At 42.9% G+C, this 13,433-nt stretch overlaps 1 protein-coding gene across 1 annotated transcript; it reads left to right on the top strand.

Annotated features, from left to right (window-relative positions):
- The first annotated feature begins 6 nt into the window (after positions 1–6).
- On the top strand, positions 7–1,605 carry LOC123085573 (uncharacterized). Its single transcript, XM_044507238.1, has 5 exons — positions 7–452; positions 588–773; positions 876–943; positions 1,035–1,097; positions 1,190–1,605. The coding sequence occupies exons 2-5, from the start codon at positions 701–703 to the stop codon at positions 1,298–1,300; spliced, it is 315 nt and encodes a 104-aa protein (XP_044363173.1). The 5' UTR covers positions 7–452; positions 588–700; the 3' UTR covers positions 1,301–1,605.
- The last annotated feature ends 11,828 nt before the right edge of the window (positions 1,606–13,433 follow it).

Below are 13,433 nucleotides of genomic sequence, written 5' to 3'. Positions count from 1 at the left end.
CAGAAGGCCCCGTGCACATGTTGTTTCCTTGGATCAAGATCGATTCTCTTGAGGCCGTTTTGCCTGCACATGTTTTTCTTTTTTCTTTTCCAATTAGCACATGTGTTCTATCTATTCCTATGTTGTCAAGGCAATTTCTTCTGTGGCTTCCGTGGGTAGTTTCAGCTAGATCGTCCCGAACTCCCAGATGCCTATAGCCAGAACATATATGGTTCGAAAAAGGAAGAAAAAAAATGACAGGCGTATGCTGCCCAAAAATAAGCGCTCCCAAGATATTGGTGGCACGCCACAGTTCAAGGTGGCCAACCAAACGTTGGTGGCCAGAAAGAAAAAGACCGTCTCTGTTTTGCTCTCTTTGCTGGCTGCTATCCACGTTGGGGTCTCGAATTCACCTTGGATTTCGTAGCGTAGAACAAAGGCTCCGTCCGTCCGTCAAGCATCCTCTGTCGCAGGTGAATTGGCTCTAAATGTCTCCGCCTGTTCCGCTGGATTCCGGCTACCAGATAAGGCGGCGTGGCATGTTGAAATTTATTTGATCTCCTCTCTGTTGTCTGTTGTACTGGCTTAACATGAAGTTTCCAACGCAGGATGATCTAATAGCTGTTAGTTCTTGGTAGCATCGATCACATCAAGAAGGATTCAAAGGAAAAAAGTGCAATTGAAATAAAGTTTCACCACACGAAACCTAAGCGAGAAGCCGATGGCAAGCACTGATGATCCGAAGAACGAGCCGTCGTCCCCTTGGTCCATTTTTAATTGGAATAACAAAGCAGGTAAGGTTAAGGGGGTCTCCTGCATCCAATTCCAAGGATACGAACACACAAATACCCCCCCTTTTTTTTCTGACAACAATGTGAACTACTATCTGCTACCAGAGCCGGAGGTCGAGCAACCCAGAATGAGAAGCACCCAAGAGATCCTCACAAAATATAAATTCAACGGGGTATTATATTTCTCCACCTTTGAATTTTGCATTTACTCCTATATTGCTTGTCTCTTGCTGATTTAGCTAGTAGCTGTAAATTGCGCTCCAGGATGCTGCCGCGGCAGCGGCGCACGCGAAGGATAAGCTCATGGAGCGGCAGGAGAAACTCGCGGTAAAACGATTTGGTTCCTTCTATTGTTCAATCGACGCCAAGAGAGTACGGTAAATCTTGACGACACTGACATCCTGTTTCTTGGATGCCAGAAAATGGTCGAAGAATCTGCAGAGTTTGAGAGCGAGGCGGAAAACTTTGCCACCCTCGGCCAGCAGGTCAGGAAATCCCTGGAGACCAAGAGATGGTGGTGGCCATCGTGATTCATAAACCAATCGTCCGGTCATCAAGCGATGTGATGTGATGTAGTGTAAAAAACGCTTCTTATATTATGGGACGGAGGGAGTAATACCAATGTGTTTAGCGTGCCTGGCTGCTGCACTGGTCTGCGCATGCTAAATGAAACGAGAGCAAGACGTTGCCTTTTAGCAACAAGTGGGAATGATTGTGGACGGATACATGTATCTACTCTACTTAGTTTTAATTAATCATGTGATGGTGATGGCTGACGACCGTGCGATGAACTTCTCACCCGCCAGCACCATACATGTAACTAGCTCTTATCGTGGACGGATAAATGGTACGAGGTGGCATATTTTGCTTGCGGATCGAATGGTGCTAAGAGAGGACACGGGTGGCGTGTACCAGCCATGGGTTGGAGGCTTCTCCGATTGGACCGTCCATTGATGAGGTTAGGCTGCTTGCTGGTTCCCTTTTCCACTTGCCACGTCACCTCTCCAGTTTTTTTTTGAAACATCAAGACTTTATTCCTTAAATCAAAGGCAGGTTGTTTACAATAGCATGAGAAATAAAGTCCGGAATATTAGATTCCCCAAAAGAGGAAGATCTATTGCTAAAAGAGTTGCTAGCTAAGATATGAGCAGCCTCATTAGCTTCACGAGACAATGAGAGTATACTGTATTGGCCAAATCAAGAGCAAGTTCTCTGCACTCCAAAATCGTGGCTATATTTAATCCCGTATAATCCGAGTTCTGCACTGATTCCACCACGAAACTGCTGTCAGACTCAACTTGAACTTTGTTGCATCCGAAAACTTGCTTGAGTAAGCACGGATAAAGTTGGTAGCTAGAACTCTAATTGATATGGCTACTTTCTCTGCTGTTTGAATCAGTTCCCCTTTCATATGTTAGCGCCTCTGCCACCAAAGATACCAGGCCGCCACCAGTATTAGTTCGGACGTGGGCAAACCTTTAGAAACGCCCTGTGTCCGACTGAGAATCTTGTAGTTACTGATCCAGACCGGTCCTGCATAATAGCCTCCAGTATAACATTATGAACCCCCAATTCTGACCAGATTTCCTGCACTCTCTTGCATGTGAACAAGCAATGTTGAATATCTTCCAACCCAACCGAGCAAAATGGACACTGTGGGGTAAGCGGGATATGTCTGTTTGCCAATATTCCATAGCAAGGCAGTGATCCATTCAGTACCTTTCAAGCAAAATGCTTAATCTTTCCAGGGAGTTTAAGATTCCGCACTTCATACCATATTGTGTTAGCTTGGGCATTTCCTTGACCATCAGATCTAGCAAGACGATGTCCATACATGTGTTCAAATTCTATGTGATAAGCTGACCGGACCGAAAAGATCCCTGCTCTCATGTAATTCCATGCTATGAAGTCCTCCATCACCTGAACATTTAGAGGTATTTGGAGGATCCTATATGCATCAACTGGAGAGAACGCGTCTTGGATTAAAGCTTCATCCCACTGGCCATAATGAGGATCAATCAATTTCTCCACGTATCTTAGCATCACTGATCCTCGAGGGGTAATAACTTTCTGCGATGGGCTTGATGGAATCCATGGGTCCTGCCATATATCTATCTGCGCTCTTGTACCCACACGCCATATACACCCTCTTCTGAATGTTTGAATACCTGCCACAATACTCTGCCAGGTAAACGACGAACCTTTCTTTGGACCTGCCTTCAAAATATTACCCTCTGGATAATACTTTGCGCTTAAAACACGTGCACATAAAGAATTAGGGTTTTGGATTAGTCGCTAACACTATTTTGCTAATAAAGCAAGATTGAAACTGTGAAGAAAGGGGGACTGGGATTTAGAGACGTCGCCTCTCCAGTTCCTAAACTAGTATGACCCCGTGATCTCTGTGGTCTGAGAATGGACCGTCCTATAAACAAGGACAGGAGCATGTAGTGTAGCATCAACTAACTATCCAGTAGTTGTACTGTACGTAGCATAAGTTAGCTGATGGTGCGTGGGTGATATGGTTGAGTGGTGGCACGAGGACCTCGTGGCCTCCTGCCGGCCACACCCGCAGCCGCGGTTCCCAGCAATTTCCTTTTATTAGCCCGTGTGTTTAGTGGGAGGACTTTCCAGGTCCCTATCTGACAAAGTGGTTAACCAACGCAAAGCAGCCCGCGCGCCGGCCATGGGATGGACCAACACCAACACGGTGCGTGCTGACGCTACGCTACCTTCTTCTCCGTCCAGGGAAAAAGAGAGGAGCAAACATCAGCAACCGCTCTAGGACAGAGTACCACTGTTATCTTTTAACCAGTTGACTGCTCATGTGTGTGTTGGTAGTCAGTAGTACTAGTAGTAGCTAGCAACAACCATGCTAGCTCGGGTGCCACCTAGTAGTTGTGAACCCAAGCGTGACACACAGGCACGGCCACATCAATCTCCCGTGCAAATTTCCGAGCCGTCCCGCGCCACCGGCCCTGTGGCTCCAGCGACGTCGCTCCAGCATCCAACAAATAATCAAATATAAACCCGTACAAATACAAATATATACTATGAATGGTTGTTCGGAGCAGGGGATGTCGACGTGCCGCAATCCGTCGCCGACCATTTGGGGCTTGTTTGGTTTTGAGTCCTGTCCTGCCCTAGGTGCCTGTAAAAAGTCATTGCCTGGAATAGGCCTGAGAGCATCTGTGTCGTACTCCCTCCGTCCTATAATGTAAAAGCGTTTTTTACATTAGTATAATGTCAGAAACGCTCTTATATTATGGGACGGAGGGAGTATATGCCTGGGCAAGCTCGTCTGATAGAATGACGTTTGGTTGATGCTCGGAAAAGCATTAAAGAATATATTTTCTTTTTGAGGGTATAGATATTATTTTTGAGAGGCTTGTGAAATCGGTGGCCTGGCCTCAGGCTAATGGCGGCACCTAGATTGACCCGTGCTAATGACGACAACATACATTTCCAGGCCGGTCATGTTGTCAAATGCTCAGGATACTATCCAAACAAGTTTCACGCAGGTTTTAGGGACGATCATGGCCAGGCACGAGTTCGTCAGGAAGGCAACCAAACTGACCGTTGAAGCCACCGCCGCCATCCTGACTGTGCATCTCCTTCCCACATTAACAGACGCATCATGGTGCACTACTTCTTTTGAAGATGAATCCGACTTTAATCTTTAATTTAACAAATTGAATCATACTAAGTATATTGTGACATGCATAACGACAAAGATCTCTGATATGTAACATTTCCCTCGGATATATTTGAACTTGTTGCATTTAGCTAAACTTTTGCATCTCAACTTTTCTCCGAACCGGTGGCGAACCAAGATTTTGACCAAAGGGGGTACCAATTTTCTCACTCACAACAGAAATGCCAGGTATAACCATAAAAAATGCCAGTTTATCATTCTATCCTTATAATGCATATAGGATTAAACTAAGAGTACTAGGTCAAAAAAGATTTGCATTTTTGGAGGGGATGCCAGGGCACCCTCGGAACTCCCACTGGATCCGCCACTGCTCCGAACCCTTGATGAAGAAGACGAAAGTTGCACGAACTAGATTAGCTTCATAAGTGTCGCATTAATTATTCACACCAGTAGGCGATAATCTAACATTGTTGAATACATTGTCTAGGACACACCCCTTGCAAGGCAGAGTGTCGAACCGTTGTTTCTTCGTCGTACTGTTTATAAAGAAGTTTAGGACTCTCTTCAATTCATAGGATTGTAAAACACATGAATATGAAAAATATAGGATTGGCTCCCTTTAGCTCACAAGATAGAAATATCATAATGATAAAAAAATTCATAGAAGTGAGATGATATGTATCTCAATTTCTCTATGGGAAGAAACGTCATTTGATGCATACGATAGGATTTTTCCACTGAGTCTAGGCTAAGGCCTCCTTTGGTTTGTAGGAATTTTATAGGACATGTTTTTCAAAGATTTTTTTCTTTGGAGCCATCTGGTTTGTAGTAATGGATTTTTATTTCTATATAGGATAAAAACCAATCCTTCACATTTTAAAGAAAAAAACATTAGCCCAAATTCAATGAAAAAAATTCTTATCCTCTTCATCAAATGACATCTCTTTCCATCTACGAATTGACATACGATCATCTTGTTGGAAATATGCCCTAGAGGCAATAATAAAGTGGTTATTATTATATTTCCTTAATCATGATAAAGGTTTATTATTCATGCTAGAATTGTATTGACCAAAAACTTAAATACATGTGTGGATACATAAACATATACCATGTCCCTAGTACGCCTCTACTAGACTAGCTAGTTGATCAAAAGATGGTTAAGGTTTCCTAACCATAGACATGTGTTGTCACTTGATAACGGGATCACATCATTAGGAGAAGGATGTGATGGACAAGACCCCTCCGTTAGCTTAGCATATGATCGTTCAGTTTATTGCCACTGTTTTCTTAATGTCAAATACATATTCCTTCGACCATGAGATCATGTAACTCCCGGATACCGGAGGAATACCTTGTGTGCTATCAAACATCACAATGTAACTGGGTGATCATAAAGGTACTCTACAGGTATCACCGAAGGTATCTGTTGAGTTGGCGTGAATCGAGATTGGATTTGTCACTCCGTATGATGAAGAGTTATTTCTGGGCCCTCTCGGTAATGCACATCACAAGAAGCTTGCAAGAAAAGTGACTAAGGAGTTAGTTGTAAGACGATGTATTAAGGAGCGAGTAAAGAGACTTGCTGGTAACGAGATTGAACTAGGTATGGAGATACCGGCGATCGAATCTCGGGCAAATAACATACTGTAGGATCGAAGGTAGGTCTAGAGGGGGGGTGATTAGACTATTGACCAAATAAAAATCTAGCCTTTTCTAAATTTAAGTCTTGGCAGATTTTAGCAACTTAGCACAAGTCAAGCAATCAACCTACACATGCAATTCTAAGAGTATAGCAGCAGAATGTAAAACATTGCATATGAAGGTCAAGGGAGGGGTTTGGAAAGGCAAACACAATGTAGACATGGAGATTTTTGGCGTGGTTCCGATAGGTGGTGCTATCGTACATCCACGTTGATGGATACTTCAACCCACGAAGGGTAACGCGAGTCCGCGGAGGGCTCCACCCACAAAGGGTCCACGAAGAAGCAACCTTGTCTATCCCACCATGGCCATCGCCCATGAAGGACTTGCCTCACTTGGGTAGATCTTCACGAAGTAGGCGATATCCTTGCCCTTACAAACTCCTTGGTTCAACTCCACAACCTTGACGGAGGCTCCCAAATGACACCTAACCAATCTAGGAGACACCACTCTCCAAAAGGTAATAGCTGGTGTGTTGATGATGAACTCCTTGCTCTTGTGCTTCAAATGATAGTCTCCCCAACACTCAACTCTCTCGCACAGATTTGGCTATGGTGGAAAAATGATTTGAGTGGAAAGCAACTTGGGGAAGGCTAGAGATCAAGATTCTTGTGGTTGGATTGGAATGTCTTGGTCTCAACACATGAGTAGGTGGTTCTCTCTCAGAAAAATGAGTAGTGAAAGTGTAGGCACGTTCTGATGGCTCTCTCTTGAATAGAGAAGGGGGTGGAGGGGTATATATAGCCTCCACACAAAATCTAACCATTACACACATTTGAGCCAACTCGGTCAGACCAAATAGGTGAACTCACTGAGACCGATTCAGTCAAAAATATGAACGTTAGGATTCTTGGTGGGACCGACATGATCAACTCGGTTGGACCGATGTGCTAGGGTTAGGGCAAAACCTTATCTCGGTTTGACCGACTACATGAACTCGGTGAGACCAACTTCAGTAATAAGCAAATAAAGAGTTGGGCAGGCAAACTCGGTGGGACCGATCGCTCCTTTCGATGATACCGAAACATTACGAAGGGGAAACAGAGAGTTTGCATTGAGAACTCGGTGGGACCGAAATCCCTTTTGGTGAGACCGAACTGATTAGGTTTTCTGGCTATGGCTATGTCAAGTGTACTCAGTGGCGCCAGATGGATCAAATCGGTGGGGCCGAGTTTGACTTTAGGTTTAGGAAATATTTGGATTTGAGAAAGTGGTTGAGGGCTTTGGAGCATATCACTAAGTATTTTGAGCAAGTAGATCATTAAGCAACACCTCATCCCCTTTTAATAGTATTGGCTTTTCCTATGGACTCAATGTGATCTTGGATCACTAAAATAGAAATGAAGAGTCTTGAGCTTTTGCCAATATTTGTCCTTAGCATTTTGAGGGGTCCACATCTCTAGTCCATGTCATGCCAATCATTGAACTTTCTGAAATAATGAACTTGAATGGATATTAGTTCAATGAGCTATATGTTGTTATGAATTACCCAAACCACCCGGGGATTAGTTGCACTTTCACATATCGACAGACAAAGGGAATTACATATGTTGTCATAAAGGTTCGACCGATAAAGATCTTCGTGAAGGAAATATGCCCTAGAGGCAATAATAAAGTTGTTATTTATATTTCCTTATATCATGATAAATGTTTATTATTCATGCTAGAATTGTATTAACCGGAAACTTAGTACATGTGTGAATACATAGACAAATAGAGTGTCACTAGTCTGCCTCTACTTGACTAGCTCGTTGAATCAATGATGGTTAAGTTTCCTAACCATAGACATGAGTTGTCATTTGATTAACAGGATCACATCATTAGAGAATGATGTGATTGACTTGACCCAACCATTAGCTTAGCACGATGATCGTTTAGTTTGTTGCTATTGCTTTCCCCATAACTTATACATGTTCCTATGACTATGAGATCATGCAACTCCCGAATGCCAGAGGAACACTTTGTGTGCTACCAAACGTCACAATGTAACTGGGTGATTATAAAGGTGCTCTACAGGTGTCTCCGATGGTGTTTGTTGAGTTGGCATAGATCGAGATTAGGATTTGTCACTTCGATTATCAGAGAGGTATCTCTGGGCCCTCTCGGTAATGCACATCACTATAAGCCTTGCAAGCAATGTGACCTAATGAGTTAGTTACGGGATGTTACATTACAGAACGAGTAAAGAGACTTGCCGGTAACGAGATTGAACTAGGTATGATGATACCGACGATCGAATCTCGGGCAAGTAACATACCGATGACAAAGGGAACAACGTATGTTGTTATGCGGTTTGACCAATAAAGATCTTCGTAGAATATGTAGGAGCCAATATGAGCATCCAGGTTCCGCTATTCGTTATTGACCGGAGATGTGTCTCGGTCATGTCTACATAGTTCTCGAACCCGTAGGGTCCGCATGCTTAACGTTCTGTGACAATTTGTATTATGAGTTATGTGATTTGATGACCGAAGTTTGTTCAGAGTCCCGGATGAGATCGGGGACATGACGAGGAGTCTCGAAATGGTCAAGACATAAAGATCGATATATTGGAAGGCTATGTTCGGACATCGTAAAGGTTCCAAGTGATTCGGGTATTTTTTCGGAGTACCGGAGAGTTACGGGAATTCGTATTGGGCCTTAATGGGCCATACGGGAAAGGAGAGAAAGGCCTCAAGGGTGGACTCGCCCCTTCTCCATGGACTGGTCCGAATTGTACTAGGGAAAGGGGGCGCCCCTTCCTTCCTTCTCCTTCTCCCTTCCCATTTTCCTATTCCATGTAGGAGGTGGAATCCTAGTAGAACTAGGGAGTCCTTGTAGGACTCCACACTTTGGGCGTGCCCTATGAGGGATGGCCTCCTCCTCCCTCCATCCTTTATATACGTGGCCAGGGGGCACCCATAGGCACACAAGTTGATCATTGATCTCTTAGCCGTGTGCGGTGCCCCCTCCACCATAATCCACCTCGGTCATATCATAGCGGTTCTTAGACGAAGCCCTGTTCCGGTAGCATCATCATCACCGTCATCACGCCGTCGTGCTAACGAAGCTCTCCCTCGACACTCTGCTAGATCGTGAGTTCGTGGGACGTCACCGAGCCGAACGTGTGCAGATCGCGGAGGTGTCATACTTTCGGTACTAGGATTGGTTGATCGTGAAGACGTACGACTACATCAACCGCGTTGTCATAATGCTTCCGCTTATGTTCTACGAGGGTATGTAGATAATACTCTCCCCTCTCGTTGCTATGCATCACCATGATCTTGCATGTGCGTAGGAAATTTTTGAAATTACTGCGTTCCCCAACAGTGGCATCCGAGCCAGGTTTATGCGTAGATGTTATATGCACGAGTAGAACACAAAGGAGTTGTGGGCATGGGTATATACATATTGCTTGCCGTCACTAGTTGATTCATGATTCGGCAGTATTGTTGGATGAAGCGGCTCAGACCAACATTACGCGTACGCTTACACGAGACTGGTTCTACTGACGTGCTTCGCACATAGGTGGCTAGTGGGTGTCTGTTTCTCCAACTTTAGTTGAATCGGATTCAATGAACATGGTTCTTTCTGAAGATCAAATAACAATCACTATACCGTGTTGTGGTTTTTGATGCGTAGGTAAGAATGGTTCTTGCTCAGCCCGTAGCAGCCACGTAAAACTTGCGACAACAAAGTAGAGGACGTCTAACTTGTTTTTGCAGGGCATGTTGTGATGTGATATGGTCAAGACGTGATGAGATATAAATTGTTGTATGAGATGATCATGTTTTGTTAAAGTTATCGGCAGCTGGCAGGAGCCTTATGGTTGTCTCTTTATTGCATAAGATGCAAGCGCCATATAATTGCTTTACTTTATCAATATGCGATAGCAATAGTTGCAAAAGCAATAGTTGGTGAGACGACCATGTGACGACATGTTGATAGAGATCAAGATGATGGAGATCATGGTGTCATGCCGATGACGATAGAGATCATGACGGTGTTTTGGAGATGGAGATCAAAGGCACAAGATGATGATGGCCATATCATGTCATATATTTTGATTGCATGTGATGATTATCCTTTATGTATCTTATTTTGCTTACTTTGGCGGTAGCATTATAAGATGATCTCTCACTAAATTTCAAGGTATAAGTGTTCTCCCTGAGTATGCACCATTGCAACAGTTCGTCATGCCGATACACCACGTGATGATCGGGTGTGATAAGCTCTACGTTCACATACAACGGGTGCAAGCCAATTTTGCACACGCAGAATACTAGGGTTAAACTTGATGTGCCTAGCATATGCAGATATGACCTCGGAACACCGGAGACCGAAAAGTCGAGCGTGAATCATATAGTAGATATGATCAACATAGTGATGTTCACCATTGAAAACTACTCCATCTCACGTGATGATCGCACATGGTTTAGTTGATTTGGATTACATGATCATTTAGATGACTAGAGGGATGTCTATCTAAGTGGGAGTTCTTAAGTAATATGATTAATCGAACTTAAATTTATCATGAACTTAGTCCTGATAATATTTGCATATCTATGTTGTAGATCAATTGCTCGCGTATAGCTTCCCTGTTTTATTTATGATATGTTCCTAGAGAAAACTATGTTGAAAGATGATAGTAGCAATGACACGGATTAGATCCGTGATCTGAGGATTATCCTCATTGCTGCACAGAAGAATTATGTCATTGATGCACCGCTAGATGACATAACTATTGCAGGAGCAAATGCAGATGTTATGAACGTTTGACAAAGCTCGGTATGATATCTACTTAATAGTTTAGTGCACCATGCTTTACGGCTTAGAACCGGGACTTCAAAAATGTTTTTGAACGCCATAGAGCATATAAGATGTTCTAAGAGTTGAAATTGGTATTTCATACTCATGCCCGTGTCGAGAGGTAGGATACCTCTGACAGTACTTTGCCTACAAGATGGAGGAGAATAGCTCAACCAGTGAGCATGTGCTCAGATTGTATGGGTACTACAATTGCTTGAATCAAGTGGGAGTTAATCTTCCAGATAAGATAGTGATTGACAGAGTTCTCTAGTCACTATCACCAAGTTACTAGAACTTCGTGATGAACTATAATATGCAAGGGATAATGGAAACAATTATGAAAGCTCTTCATGATGCTGAAATCCGCGAAGGTAGAAATCAAGAAAAAGCATCAAGTGTTGATGGATGACAAGACCACTAGTTTCAAGTAAAAGGGCAAGGGAAAGAAAGGGAACTTCAAGAAGAATGTCAAGCAAGTTCCCACTCCCATGAAGAAGCCCAAAGCTAGACCCAAGCCTGAAACTGAGTGCTTCTACTGCAAAGGAAATGGTCACTGGAAGTGGAGCTGCCCTAGATACTTGGCGGATAAGAAGGATGGCAAAGTGAACAAAGATATATTTGATATACATGTTATTGATGTGTACTTTACTAGTGTTTATAGCGAACCCCTTGGTATTTGATACTAGTTCAGTTGCTAAGAGTAGTAACTCGAAACGGGAGTTGCAAAATAAACAAAGACTAGTTGAGGACGAGGTGACGATGTGTGTTGGAAATAATTCCAAGGTTGATAAGATCACCATCGCACACTCCCTTTACCTTCGGGATTAGTGTTGAACCTAAAATAAATGTTATTTGGTGTTTGCGTTGAGCATAATATGATTGGGTCATGTTTATTGCAATACGGTTATTCATTTAAGTCAAAGAATAATTGTTATTCTGTTTACATGATAAAACCTTCTGTGGTCATACACCCAAGGTGAATGGTTTATTGAATCTCGATCGTAGTGATACACATATTCATAATATTGAAGCCAAAAATTGCAAAGTTAATAATGATAGTGCAACCCATTCGTGGCACTGCCGTTTAGGTCATATTGGTGTAAAACGCATGAAGAAACTCCATGCTGATGGACTTTTGGAATCACTTGATTATGAATCACTCCGAAACAATGGAGCGAGCAACTGACTTATTGGAAATAATACGTACTGATGTATGCGATCCGATAAGTGTTGAGGTTCACGCCGGGTATCACTATTTTTTGACCTTCACAGATGATTTGAGAAGATATGGGTATATCTACTTAATGAAACATAAGTCTGAAACATTTGAAAAGTTCAAAGAATTTCAGAGTGAAGTGGAAAATCATCGTAACAAGAAAATAAAGTTTCTACGATCTGAGCGCGGAGGCGAATATTTGAGTTACGAGTTTGGTCTTCATTTGAAACAATGTGGAATAGTTTCGCAACTCACGCCACCTGGAACACCAAAGCAGAATGGTGTGTTCGAACGTTGTAATCGTACTTTATTGGATATGGTGCGACCTATGATGTATCTTACCGATTTACCACTATCGTTTTGGGGTTATAGATTAGAGACAGGTGCATTCACGTTAACTAGGGCACCATCTAAATCTGTTAAGATGACACCGTATGTACCATGGTTTGGTAAGAAACCAAAGCTGTCGTTTCTTAAAGTTTGATGTTGCGATGCTTATGTGAAAAAGTTTCAAACTGATAAGCTCGAACCCAAATCGGAGTAGTGCGTTTTCATAGGATACCCAAAAGAAACTTTTGGGTACACCTTCTATCACAGATCCGAAGGCAAGATATTTTGTTGCTAAGAATGGATCCTTTCTAGAGAAGGAGTTTATCTAGAAAGAAGTGAGTGGGAGGAAAGTAGAACTTGATGAGGTAATTGTACCGTCTCCCGAATTGGAAAGTAGTTCATCACAGAAATTAGTTCCAGTGATTCCCACACCAATTAGTGAGGAAGCTAATGATGATGATCATGAAACTTTAGATCAAGTTACTACCGAACCTCGCAGGTCAACCGGAGTACGGTCCGCACCAGAGTGGTACGGTAATCCTGTTCTGGAAGTCACGTTACTAGACCATGACGAACCTACGAACTATGAGGAAGTGATGATGAGCCCAGATTCCGCAAAATGGCTTGAGGCCATGAAATCTGAGATGGGATCCATGTATGAGAACAAAGTATGGACTTTGATTGACTTGCCTGATGATTGGTGAGTCATTGAGAATAAATGGATCTTCAAGAGGAAGACGGACGCTGATAGTAGTGTGATACGTCTCCAACGTATCTACTTTTCCAAACACTTTTGCCCTTGTTTTGGACTCTAACTTGCATGATTTGGATGGAACTAACCCGGACTGACGCTGTTTTCAGCAGAATTGCCATGGTGTTATTTTTGTACATAAATAAAAGTTCTTGGAATGACCTGAAAATCAATGGAGATTATTTTTGGAATATATAAAAAATACCGGCGAAAGAATCA

This window comes from Triticum aestivum, chromosome 4A, assembly GCF_018294505.1.
Source record: "Triticum aestivum cultivar Chinese Spring chromosome 4A, IWGSC CS RefSeq v2.1, whole genome shotgun sequence".
NCBI classification, from domain to species: domain Eukaryota; kingdom Viridiplantae; phylum Streptophyta; class Magnoliopsida; order Poales; family Poaceae; genus Triticum; species Triticum aestivum.
Note: the sequence above shows the minus strand (reverse complement) of the source record. Positions and strands in the feature narration are given on the sequence as shown.

Bases quoted from the DNA above. Each gene is read 5' to 3' on its own strand.
- LOC123085573 (XM_044507238.1), top strand. From the start codon at position 701: ATGGCAAGCACTGATGATCCGAAGAACGAGCCGTCGTCCCCTTGGTCC. The intron at 774-875 runs GTAAGGTTAAGG...ATCTGCTACCAG, and splicing joins TAATTGGAATAACAAAGCAG to AGCCGGAGGTCGAGCAACCC. The intron at 944-1,034 runs GTATTATATTTC...ATTGCGCTCCAG, and splicing joins CAAAATATAAATTCAACGGG to GATGCTGCCGCGGCAGCGGC.